General features: G+C 36.6%; 1 protein-coding gene across 2 annotated transcripts in view; it reads left to right on the forward strand.

The window, feature by feature from the left end:
• CLSTN2 (calsyntenin 2) overlaps positions 1–13263 on the forward strand; it is a 319496-nt gene that overhangs the window by 260506 nt on the left and 45727 nt on the right. For both annotated transcript variants that reach the window (XM_061465454.1, XM_061465453.1), the window contains exons 7-8: positions 2923–3171; positions 3741–3862. In XM_061465454.1, the coding sequence (XP_061321438.1) occupies positions 2923–3171; positions 3741–3862 (371 nt within the window). The remainder of the gene's footprint in view (positions 1–2922; positions 3172–3740; positions 3863–13263) is intronic.

Genomic DNA, 13263 nt, shown 5'->3' on the forward strand with positions numbered 1-13263 from the left:
CTGGTGAAAAAGCAGAACTATCAAAAACATTTCAGAGGTCTGTCAGTGCCATTGTGGAAGTTGCAGGTAGCCTTTAAGCAGATGGACAGATGTACTGTCTAACGTTACTGCTGAGCTTCCAGTTTTCACTCAGCACATCTGTGAAGGAACAGGATGTAAAGCACCTGAGAGAATATATAGGATGTAAAAAGAATATTTAAATGGGGGGGGGAATTGTCACTGCTGAAAGAGTATTGTTTTGTACATGGTTTTCATATCTTCATAGAGAAAAGCAGGTAGGATAGAAGCTCGTAGTAGGAATTTGATAAACAATTTGTAAATGACAGTGAACTTTACACCAAACTTGCATTTGGACTGGCTTACACTTGGTGTTTAGTATTTATTGTCATCCTTAATGTAGAGAGAACTCTTAGGAAAACAGGTTATTTCCAGAAATCAGTTTTCTCCCAGAAATTACCTTATTGTATCTAATGGTTGAATGAAAAAAAAAACTTTGAAAAGGAAGAAAAAACTGGGTCACTTTGTTTCTCTACCAGTAAAGCTGCGATTGCAGAGAGAATAGAATTAAGGGATTACAGATGAGTATTCATCTTTGCCATATAAAATGCAAGATGGTCCCTCTGTAAATAAGGACCCAGTTTATAAATCCTGTGCTCATTTCTTCATTTATCTGTTGGAGAGGTAGACAATTCAGCTGCCAATGACACTGCAATAAAATTAATTTTTACAGGCTGATAGCAGATGAGAAACTGAAATACGGAAACACTGAGTATCAGATTAAAGGCCATGCTACAGCTATGAGGGTAGTTCTTGGCCTCTCTTCTTTACCCATGTTTGTGTAGCTTTGTAGGACACTCAGAAAGTTCTTCATCTGACTGAAAAGTACTAATTTGGGCTTAGCTTTATTTGGATGGTTAACTTAGAGCTGAGCCAACAGTCTTGTCCAGTTCAGCAAGCAGCATCAGTATGTGCTTATCCTGGCACAAAGTTCACAGCACAAACATGAAGGGTGGAGAGAAGTGTTTGGGATGCTGATTAAATTTATTAGGATTGAAACTATCATTTCTACCAGCTAAATCTCTCAAGCACATAATCCAGTGGTTGTTCTCAGGGCAGGGTAAACGCAAGTTCCAAAGTAACCCATAAATCTCAAAAAAGTATGGGCAGATAAATTATAACGTGTTGAGCTTGGTACTCATTAGCCAAATGCTTTTACACAAGTCTGACCTTAAGCTGGGAACATAAGGTAGTTGAGCATCTTGTTGAATCAGTTTAGCAAGCAATATGAGACTTCCATTTTGGAGTTTTCCCACGGGCTTATTCTAGTGGGAAAATAGATCTTTCCAAATTTTTATGCCTAGAGTACATAGAATGAGGGAGGGATGAAGCTTCTTCATTGAGCCCATAGTTTACCTATAAGTTTACATATAAGCATGTGCCCATTTAAAAGCATATTTCCTTTGATATACATCATGGTGCAAGCAGTTTCTGTTTCTTGTAAGTTTAAAAAATGGCCATTAAAATCAACACAAAATAAAGTAATTTTATTTTTTAGTGGGTTGAATTAAAAAAACAAATAGGAAGTTTATCCCAAATGGTACCATCTGGATAAACTGAGTTTGATGCATTCCTGTTCATAACATCTGTGTGTCAAGCAATGCAGCGTGATGTATTATCCAGAATGGCAATTTATGTAATAAATATACTTTGTGCTCAAATTCTAAACTTACAGGTGTTAGGCCTGCTATTACTATGCCTTCAAAATAACCTCATTGTACAGTAATAAATTTTGGAGAATTGTTTTAAGAATTTAAGTTAATGATAGGAATGTTTTCTTATCATTACTATACTTTTTAAAAAATCCATAGAATACAATTCCACACATTCTGGGCTTAAAATGCTGGACTCCTTCAGAGCATTGGGATCCTGTTTCTCTTCTTGCTGAAGGAGGGCGAGATACCTTACTGGTTGCGGTTTGTTCTCTCTATTTTCAATTGGCAAAGCATCAACAAGAATACAAGGGGGGGTTTGGTGCTTTGAGAAGCATACTTTCTGGTAAATGCTATCTGTCACCAGCTAAGTAAAGGCACAGGGTAGCTCATTAAGTTTTTTTTTAAAGTGTCTGACAGTTGTTAAGCTGTAAGAAAACCCAGAGCTGTAAAGAATTGTGCTGTTCTATCAGAGCTTGGCACCACAGTGTTTCCATTTCTGGGTGTTGCTTTCTTTCTCCTCAATTAACTCTAACAAAAAATATCATGCAGCTGGAGACCACGTTGTTAATGGTTTACTTTTGGGATGCAGGGGGGCTAATCTGAATTTTGAGTACCACTTGATGTTACACATGAAGTTACAACCCTCATGTATTTGCCAGAAGCCAGCGTTAAAGTGGTATTCGGTTTAGGGTGAATACTCTGTATGTATTGACATGCATACCGCCATTGTTGTGAATATCCATGGCTGTCTACTGAACATTAGGTGACTTGTCCTGCATTTATCCCCACTGTACTGTATTTTGCAACAGTCATCCCCACAGACCATGTATCTCCATCCTGTCAGGGAGGGAAGATGTAAAACTTCCCAGCTGGATGTAGAGAATTTGGGTTTAGTCTTAGCAATTCTTGAAATAACTGAAGAAATGTCCTTAATGAATTTTAGAAAATAATGAGAACTTTCAAGAAAGGACATGTTAAAATATCTTGGATAGTTTTTTGTGCAGTACGTTTATTCTAAAGAACTCTTTACTGGCTTATTGTAGTCAGTATTCTACAATGTGTGAGGGATATAACAGTGAAGCTAGTAGGACCATTGGAGTAGTAAAAATAACCTGAAGAGTGTGAATCAGAACCCTAGCCAATATTAAATTAATCTTCACTGCTTTTTTATTACTCTCTCATCATGTTATTCATTATAAATCATTTGCAGGAGCTTCCTCAGGTGCCATTGACCTGTTACCATCTCCCAGTGCAACAACTAACTGGACAGCTGGGCTTCTCATGGATAATAATGACATGATTTTTAAATTTGATGGAAAGCAAGGAGCCAAAATCCCAGATGGAATAGTACCGAAGAATTTAACTGATCAGTTCACCATCACTCTGTGGATGAAACATGGACCTAGTCCAGGATTAAGAGCTGAGAAAGAGACTATTCTCTGCAACTCTGACAAGACAGGTCAGTCTGTGTATTTAAAAATTGTTAGGCAAAGGCCATACTGAAGTTTGTGGAGTGTTTCCGTTGCTCATTTAATCTGGTCTGAAAAAAAGTTACTGAAATCAGTTGGTGCCACTCCAAGCTTTGCCGACTTGATAGCTTATTGAGGGGACTGATATCTACCCAGGTTTCAAGCTCTGGTTCTCTTCTTGGGTAATCTCTATGAACACATTTGTAGATTTGATAGGAATAGTGGATGACATAATTATGTTTAATTTTTCTTTATTATTTAGATTGAGAAAACCAGTTCTAATTCTGCATTGAAATTTGTTAGATTAAATATTGATTTGAATTTTGTTAGTTTTAACGCAGTAATAAGCAAAACTAATACAGTGTAATTGAGGAAGATGCTTACAATGTGTGGCTTCCCTGCAAATGATCCATAATATTGACAAAAGTCAATTCTTTGTTTTTTTTTTTTATTTGGTTGGGTTTCTCTCTCAGGTATATATTGCTTTCAGACACATACACCTAAACAGAAGTGTTTGCGGTAATTCAGATGACCAACTTATCACCATTTTACGTTTCAGAGATGAACCGGCATCACTATGCCCTGTATGTGCACAACTGCCGATTGGTGTTCCTATTGCGCAAAGACTTTGATCAGGCTGACACCTTCCGTCCCGCGGAGTTCCACTGGAAACTGGATCAGGTTTTCTCTTTTCTTTATCCATCCTTCTCTTCACCCCCTTTAGAAATGACAGAGAACAACACAAATGCTAGCATAACTGCTTGGGGAAATCGGAAGTCTATTGCTATTACGTGGCAACTTGTAAGTGTTGTGACTCTAATTGGGATCCACATAAAAAGAGATAAAGGATAAGACTTGGTTGAGTTATTTTATACGGTAGCTTTTTTAATGGAGTCATTTCAAAAAGTAAGTAGAAGTTTATATCCTTTGGCAATAGAGACACAACATTGCATATAGTTCCCTAAAAGTTCTCCATCTATCATTAAAAAAAATCTACTTTATCAGCACAGTGGAAGACATGGAAACCTTTTCAACAAAGAGTATGCTGACACACACAAAGGCATTTGTAATATATTGTAAATCTAATCTGCAGACTTTTACTTTCATGTGCTGTGCTGTATGTAATTTCTTCTTATTATGAAGTGTATATTTCAAGGAAATTATTATTAAAGAGATAAGAGTTGCCTTTCATAGATTTATTAATTCTAAGCAGGGTAAGGATCATTTGGATGAAAGAAGAGAAACATCAGCAAAGTAGTATTTTCTCAAAGCAAGTTGCTTCATATCTTTGAGTTTACACTATAGTATTAAAGATGTAGCTATAGGAATGGTTACTTTCCTAATTCACCTTCAAAATGGATATAAAAAGATAATCTTTGTCATGATTATCAGATGAATGTGGTAAGAAATTATGTGATGATCATAGCACTTGCTTTGAATTTCCATTAACCAATTTGGAATCAGTTTCTGCTGTACTTGATCAGAAATCTTGCAGTGTCTGGAAAGTGGTAAATTCACATTAAAGACTATTGAAGATTCTGTCACCTCGGTTAATGGTGTTCTGAGTGCTGAAGATGGGTTTGTATTTCTAACCTCTATAATAAGCATCCAAATTAATGCTAATACAAATTTTATGTAAACTGTTTTGAATGCAGTCAACTTCTATATCCTTGCATGAGAAAAGACCAGTGTCCTCTCCATAAATTAAATTTGTGTGTAACTCCTGTAACTTAGCCCTGACAAAATACTGGAAAATACACAGTCAAAGATAATTTTCCATTGACAGGGGATGTATTTGATTGTGTGAAAGAACTTTTTCATCTCTGCTGCCATCTACAATTACTTTATTTTCATTTTCATACTTTTTAAAAAATTAAAAAGAAAAAATATTTTTTCTTCCTTATTTTAAAAAAAGAAGACATCCTGAACTAGCCTTTTTTCATACCAAGCATACGGTGTGTGTTATTAGCCTTGCACTGGCATTTGATTCACATCCATGTTACTGGTCAGCAGCATATACTCTTTCTATTTCTGCTTTGACAGTCTTATTTCCTTGCAGAAGTGCTGCTCATCTCAGAAATCTACTTCTCGGTGGTCTGTCGATTTGGGAAATGAGTTGTGCGTGAAGGTTTATTGTTTCAAAACAACATCCTAATTGTGTGTATCTAACTAGTTAAGTACAAGTGGTGTTCGTTCTCTGACAAGGGATAAAGAATACCTTGAATAAGTCTACAGATTCTGTCTGAAATGAAAAAAACCTAGGGGAGTTTCACCAGCGGGCAACTTCCCACATCTTCAGCTGATATTTAAGTAAAGTCCCAGATACCTGGTAACAGGAAATCACTCATTCTTCATGATATAAATCCTAGAGAAAGAAAAGATTTCAGCTAGGGATGACTGAATAAGTCCTTGGAGGTCTTTTAAGATTCAGTCGATTGTACTCTGTACTATGTTTCTGGAGAGAAGTTATTTTGTCAAAGCCATCTCAACAAGAGCATATACTAAATGTAGTCCAAAGTAGTGCTTGACAAATTAACTGGTTTTGATTGTGTTGTTTGGGTCTAAACTGTAAATTTTATTGTCTGCAGTTAATCATTTGTATAACCTAAAATATGCTCCCAAATTATAGCACTTCAGCAAAGCTGAGCTGCAGCTGGGCACTGAAAAGAGAACCTTCCTCACTACATGATGGAAACTAGAGATAGGAAAGATTTTTTAGGTCATATCATTAATTTCCCTTCATTCAGATACTGTTAGTTTATTTTCACAGTATGTTTTCAACTGCTCTTGCTAGATGATAAAGAATGTAAGACTAAAGTATAATAAGTTTTGTTGTGTGACCAGACTTCCATGATGATTAATTCTCATAGTGATGCTGTTGTAAGTTTTGTCATGAAGGGACCTGGTGAAAATTACTTCCTTACCTTTTCTCAGATGCTCCATCTGGCCTATATGGTAGAGTAAGTTAAAAGACAGTGAAAACTAAACATACGTGAATAATGGGCTAATAAAACTACAAATTCCTCTGGATCTCAGTATGAAAAGAAGCTAGAGCTAGATTTTCACTGCCAGATGAAGGGCTGTAGATGTATGACTCGTTTTATGAGAATGATCAGAACGTACATCCTCCTCTTGCACCCAGGAAATAATAATTGTGGGGTGGGGTCTGGTAGGGGCCTGAGCTTTCTGAGCTCCATACAGTGCAAAAGTACCTTGGCTACTAGGGAGTTGGTAACCTTCTTAATACACATTTGTGATCCCGTTTCCCTTCAGCCTTCTCAAAGTCCTTGATGCGTGCAACTGGAGGTCAGTTTATCATGAGATTATGTATATTAGAAATGGAGTTCTGTTGATATGAGTGGGAAAACGTTCATTAATTTTACCAAGGGCAGAACTTCACCCTAGAGATGTAAAATAGGTGTTGTCGTGCAGGAAAAACCTCTGGATGCTCATTTCTGCTGGAAGTTATTGTGTATTCCCCATTTCTGGCTAATATAGTAAGAACTCAGTCCTCAATTTGTGTAACTGTTGTTTTCCATAGCCCGCACAGAACCAAATCAGAATAATAGTTTGAATAGGAATCAGTGTAGTCAAGCCTTTGGTGACAGTGGAAAACATAACATTTAACAGGACGATGCGCAGTGTATTTCACACTCATGGATATTACATTTCTCATACTAATATTATGAATAGTCAAGCCAAGAGGTATTTTTCTTTCTCCTAAATCAGCAGAATAGAAACACTTTTTTTAAGTGGGAGAATGGATCTTAGCCAGGGACGAGCATTTTTTTTTTTTAACATACTTGTTTTTATTCACATTGGGAGATTATTTTCTGTTTTATACCCATGTCATCATCTGAAAGTAGTCTTCCAGTCCAGAGGCAAAATTCATACTGATCCCATTAAAAAACAGGGAATACACTTGAATGATCTGGAGTCATTCTAAGTCAGCAAAAAAATAGATAAGCATGCAGAAAGTTATTTTTTCTTTTCTGAGATGAATTGCTTTGAATAATCCAAAACAAGCCTGCAGTGGTTTTTTGTTGTGGAAAAGCCCCAAACAATTACTTCCATAATAGGAACTAGAGAAAGAGGTTTAGGTAAATCTGAATATGATGCATCCTGTCTCAGAGTGTGCACATGGATGCTGAAGGATCAAGGCAAGGCCCCCCATTTTCATTTAACCACTTCACTGACCACACCCAATAGGGTTTTGTGCCTGCAGAAAGCAGTCTTGTCCAGTCAATCCCTTCATTCCCATTTACTGTTTAAAATAAGCTACTGATCAAGATAGAACAGAAACTGACTTTTAGAGAAATGTATATTACATAGTAAGGGGGCAGAATGAAAGGGATTAGGTATCTGGAGCTTTTCTTAGTTAAATTAGCTTTTTCCATTAAATTACAGTGTCTATCAATGAAAGCTGCTCTTATGTGCTGGGTTTTTAGACATCAGTTGGTTGTGTGAACCTAGTTTTTGAGAAGACAAATACATTATGAAAGCCTCAGGTGGCCTCCTTCTTGAGAGGCTCAGAGGGGAAGAAAATGAGTGAATATTTGTGGAAAGTACATAGTATTCTCAGGGTTAAGGGTTCGTGGAGGAGATAGGGTGGTGCAAGCTTCCATCATCTCTGTTCACTGAATCACATCTGGATAAAGACCTCAGGCTTGGCAGTCACTTAGTTTCCAACATGATGTCCTATTGAAAGGTAATCTTTTTTTTGTGATGGAGTTCAGTTGTTCATTTTTACTCAAAGCTCAAAAATAGTTTCTTAACGCTCTTCACTTATTTTACAAATTGATATGCAGACCTCCACTGCTTTATGCATTCATTTTTAATAGAATCACAGAAAGCAGTAAGTTAGGTGTTTTCCTACAGAGCCAGGAAGAGATTAATGATAAATGAATCATGCTAATCCTGCAACAGAGATGAAATAAGTCCAGGATTTAAAAAGTTTGCGCAGCATCCACAGCATCCCACATCTTGCATTATAGGCCTGTCTGTTCTGACACAGTTTATTTACCAGTTTCCATCTTTAAATGCTATTTGACAAATTTTTATTCAACATCTTGCTTCGAAACAACTTTTGTGAGCGCAAGGATGAGTCAGCAGTGCTGATAAATTCTTAGATTCCACTGAAAGAAGCTTATTTAATATATAGGTTTTATATATTAAACATAAAAATATATTTATATATATATTTTAATACAACTGCAGATTACCACTAATTACAAAATCTTGACAGACAAATCAACAGTGGCTGACAAGAACTTGCTTTACCTTTGGGCCACCTCTGAAGTATTCCCTACAAATAGGCCTGGGTTTGTGCATTTCTGGTTTCTGCAGTCAGCCTGGTGTGCAATGCAGTGACTGGTCTGTGCTTCTGTAGAACTTCCGTGACCATAAAGCAATGAGAAGTATTATGCTCTTAAAGCATACTGTGGGAAGACCCCCAAATCAATTCAATTTCATACATAAAGACTATCTTGATATGGAGTTATTATTACACATAAACAAGCTGGAGTAAAGTGTCTGCTGACTTGCTTTGTTTCTATGGTGCTCTTGGAAATCTAGAAATACAAAGCCTGGAACAGAAATTCCCAATCAGACTACACACGCAAATGTGTATTGTCACATTTATTTTCTTATTTATTGGCTAATTTTAATATTTGTATTTTACACTGTCTCTGATTTACTAGTTTTGCCACCAGAGTCTGTGCAAAACATGCACAAATTGTTCTGGAAACATTGCTGCAGAGCAGGATCTGTTACTTGGGTGAGATTGCATGTTAGGAGATAAATAGTATGTGTTATAAATAAATACAAATTCATTTATCTGTGCACGAGCCGTTTATTGTAGCCTTGGAGCCATGGTTTCTGGATGCCCACAGTTCCTAAAGTAAGAATGGTGTTATTTTTCCATTGATTTACTTTCCACATCTGGGTAGTCTGTTGTCAGTAGCAAGGCCTAGAAATGCGTATGTATAAGCATGCGATGAAAATCAAGTAAAAATGCAAAACTGAGCAGCTTTTTTGTTACACAGTTACAAAATAAGCACAGGGTGCTGCATAGCTGTAGTTACTGAACTTGCTTGCTTAATGCAATTTAACAAGAAGAGAGGTGGATTATAATAGAATTATTTTGTCATGACCAAACTATGGATCTAATTTACTAAGACAGACTGAAGTTACAGCATGACAGCACAAAGACATGCTGCAGTTACAGTACATAATTAGGGCTTTCAGACGCTTTATCTGTCAGTATGATTAAGGAATTTCATTATTTAAAGCTGTAATTAAGCCATCCGTGGTCTTGAAACCTGTTGTGAAAATAAGTATTACGTATTATGAGTTTCAAGGCTACAACAGGAGCTCACAAATTAGTTTGCAAACTCTCATGCTTCACTGCAGTGTTGTCACAATGCAACAGTGAGTATACCTTATAGAGAAAGCTTCTTATATGAAAGCCAAATACCTAATTTTTTTAGTGTGGTTATTTTCTCGCATCCAACAAGACAAGGGGAAAAAATCCTCATTCCAGGGTTTTTTTCATTATGCTCTGGGAATGCTGGATATGACACCTAAGAGTTTCATCACACACTGCATGCGGGTGGTTATAATGCCAGGTTGGTGACTGTGTACCTTTCTCTGAGGTTAATGGGGTCTCTTCTTATGGAACAGAGACAGTAGGAAATAGCATGGTCTTACAGGGAAGCCTTACCTAGGCAGTATCCAAAGCAGAATTCATGGCAAGAGAGAGTTATCTGCTCAAGTCAAGAGCAGGGGCTGGTTTGAGAAGACATATATTAGTAACTGGGAATTCTGGCAAATGAAATAAGATGGTAGATCACATTTTGGTCAGATCCCAGTGAACTCAGTTTGCCACACTTAGCAAACTGAATGGAAATCTTCTATTGTGGTGTTGTCCATAAACTCAATTTGATACTAGACTATTAAACTGAAGAAATCAAATTCTTTGCTACTGAAATATGCATTAAACTGGAACTATTCATCTTCCTGGTTTTAGCCATAAAATTTTATTTTCTTATATTTATTATAGAGATTGTAGTGGATGTACTTGGTGCAACCTTGGCAGAGAGATGTGGACTTTATATATCCTCGTAAAATTCCTTCGAGCCCTGTCATGTGTGACCTCTCTAATTAATGCTTGGTATTTTTAATTGTATTATTATGGGTGCTGATGGTTTAATTAAACTTATGTCAGTAATTTATCATGTGAAAGTGACCATATAAACAGCTCCACACCTAAGACTGTAGGAGACATTTAGTTTTAGTATGGATTTATCAGTTCTCACTGTACCACCTCCCTAGGTTATCAAAACCAGTGTTCTTATATCCAGAACTCTTGGGATATATTAGGAATGACTCTGAGAGGTAAATTAAATGTATGAGTTAAAAGATTTTAATGAAAGATCAGTTGCATTTTTCATAAGGAGCTTTACTTTTTCAAGATACTGTCTTAAGATACAGATTTAAAAACTTTCAGGAGAATTGGTATCTATTGGCTGTTTTGAACTATTATAATATTAGTGGGCTTATTTGCTAGAGAAAGTGCAAAATTCCTGAGGGCTGTATTAAGTATGTGCAAATAAGCCAATACCTCCACTGGTATAAAATGGCCTTGTTCTCAGTGCAGCTGATACTGCACTGGCTGAGAACCTAAACCTTTGCTTTCTTACCAAACAAATACGTGCTCTGTAAGAGTAAAGGGAACGTCAGCAGCTTTTCACTAAGGATAACTGTGCAGGTTTTTAATTCAGTGCCTCTAACTAGGAATGAATTCTTCAAGTTGTGCTTAGATCCGTGAGCTTTGCTAGAGCATGACAGAGCCAGGATTACTTCAAAATTTAACATTAACCAGCTTTTCAGTGCTGATTATGTTACAAATAATTGTGAATCCATTTATAGTATAGTGCTGGCTAGAAAATGGAAATCCTTATGAATAATTTCATGGCTTGAAAGCATTTGTTACGTTAGAGTCACATATTCTTTGTAAGCTGGAAATGAATCCTCAGAAGCTTCCTAGGCAGGCAAAAGCAAGATCCTCACTTGAATTTTCCACGAGCAAAAATTGTTTTCCAGTGAAACTAAGTTTCTAAGTGCAATTCTAAAGTCAAAAATTGCAACTTTATTGAATCATAATTTCAGGACAATTACTGACATGCTTTAGTATTTATTGATAGCTGTAATATTTTTATTAGCCTTAACTATTTTCTCTTAGTATTTGCATAAATACTAGTCATAACAATTCAACATCAGTAAATAAATTTGCTGAAAGAAACATCGTACCTGTTGCACAAAGTTCTACTTTGATACTGCAGCATACCTTCCAAGTTAAAGTATCCTCACAGCAGTCACTTCAATTCCTATTTCTAATTTACTCGTAGCTGCTCAAAAAGAGATGGGAAGCTGCAGGCGGGTAGTGCACAGATTATCCAGGCTCTGCACTTGTGTTCTTCCAAATGGACAATTAATGGTATTCAAGACACTGAAGAATTTCAGTGTGTTTTTTTTCAAGCAGTTAGTCAGGGTTCAGGCTCTTGCTAAGTTAGTTTCCAATCTTTCAGTGATTGTTTATTACAAATTCAGCCTTTTCCCTTTCAATTTGTTTATTCCAATTAACCTATGGACTCAAACTTGTTCAGAGCAATTTACTGTTGCTGTTGTAATTGGATAGGCAACCTGCATGGCATTTTTCTAGTCTGTGTAAGTGGCCTCAAGCCTGCTGTCTCTCACTGAGGCATCTCTGTTGACATCAAAGGATTTGGATGCCCTCCCAAGTAACAGTTTGCCATAATGCTCCATAGCCCGCACAGAGACCCTGGTTTCAAATTCGGTCTTAATTTTCTGTGTTCTGAATTTTTAACTGAATGTGGCTGTTTTAAGGAAGATTCTTGTAGTAACTTTTTTGCCCAGTGCTCAGCTAAAGTAAATAGATTAAGAATTAGGATCACAGTTAAGTGTATTACAATTTAAACAGAAAATGATTTTATTAATCTAACTCGTGTGTGTGTGCAGTAGAATACCACACTACTTTGTATGCAAAGGTAACAGGAAATGCCCAGTTTCCTTCAAAAAGGAAGGAAATTCAGACCTTTCTGAATGTCATACCCGGATTCCTTGCAGTACTGTTCTTCCCTTCCTTGGCTGGCACTAGTTCAGGTGGACTGATTGTGGTTTGATGTCAGAAACACACAGCCCTGAGCTGTCATACAATTTACCTATGGCTTTAAGTATTTAAGCAGTTTCAGTGGTCTTCATTAAACTATCAACATGCTTACATATAATAATATGTATTTTTACATAAAAAAGCCATTCTAATTTGAAATTTCAATGGTAGTTTTCATACATGTTAAGCAGTTTGGTTTTGTTTGGAAATTGGGCATCAGGAATCAGTCAAGAAATAAATGCACTGGCATTAATCACCAGCTAATTAAAACACAACCATGCCTTTCTCACCCACTTTTCCATTTTATGTTACACATAGCAGTGCCTTAGACTTATGGAAGCACATTTAGCTTGGTAGAGTCTTACAAGAAAAGGTTTTATGCAAAGCCTTTAATTGCTTCCCTTGGAAGTTTTCAGGAAAAGCATAAAGTCATTTAAAGTGTTCACCACAAAGCTTTTCATAAACATTTAGGAAAATAAGTAATCCTCTGATTTCCTAGAATCACAAAATGGTTTGGGTTGGAAGGGACCTTTAAAGTAACTCATCCAGTTCCAACCCCAATGACAAGAGGCAGGGACACCTTCCACTAGATCAGGTTGCTCAAAGGTTGCTCAGATTTCTTTTTCCTCATGACCTTGACAGCTGGGTGACTAGCCGTCTTTTCAGCATTTGAAAGCCTTCTGCAGTCCTTTAAGTCAATGAATCGGTTATTGATATACATGGACTAAGGTATCTTAGACTCATCGCCACAAAAACCTTTATCCTTTAAAACTGTGTAGACTCCAGGCTTAGTCCCGCTTTAATTCCCACATGAAGCAACATTTGCTTGAAAATTTGAAAGAAAATATCAACAATTCAGTATTTCTTGAAATTCGCACACCAAATGTATCAG

Source organism: Pezoporus flaviventris, unplaced genomic scaffold (assembly GCF_033815535.1).
Source record: "Pezoporus flaviventris isolate CSIRO_AGI_PZ_B2104156 unplaced genomic scaffold, CSIRO_AGI_Pfla_v1 ptg000040l, whole genome shotgun sequence".
NCBI classification, from domain to species: Eukaryota; Metazoa; Chordata; class Aves; order Psittaciformes; family Psittacidae; genus Pezoporus; species Pezoporus flaviventris.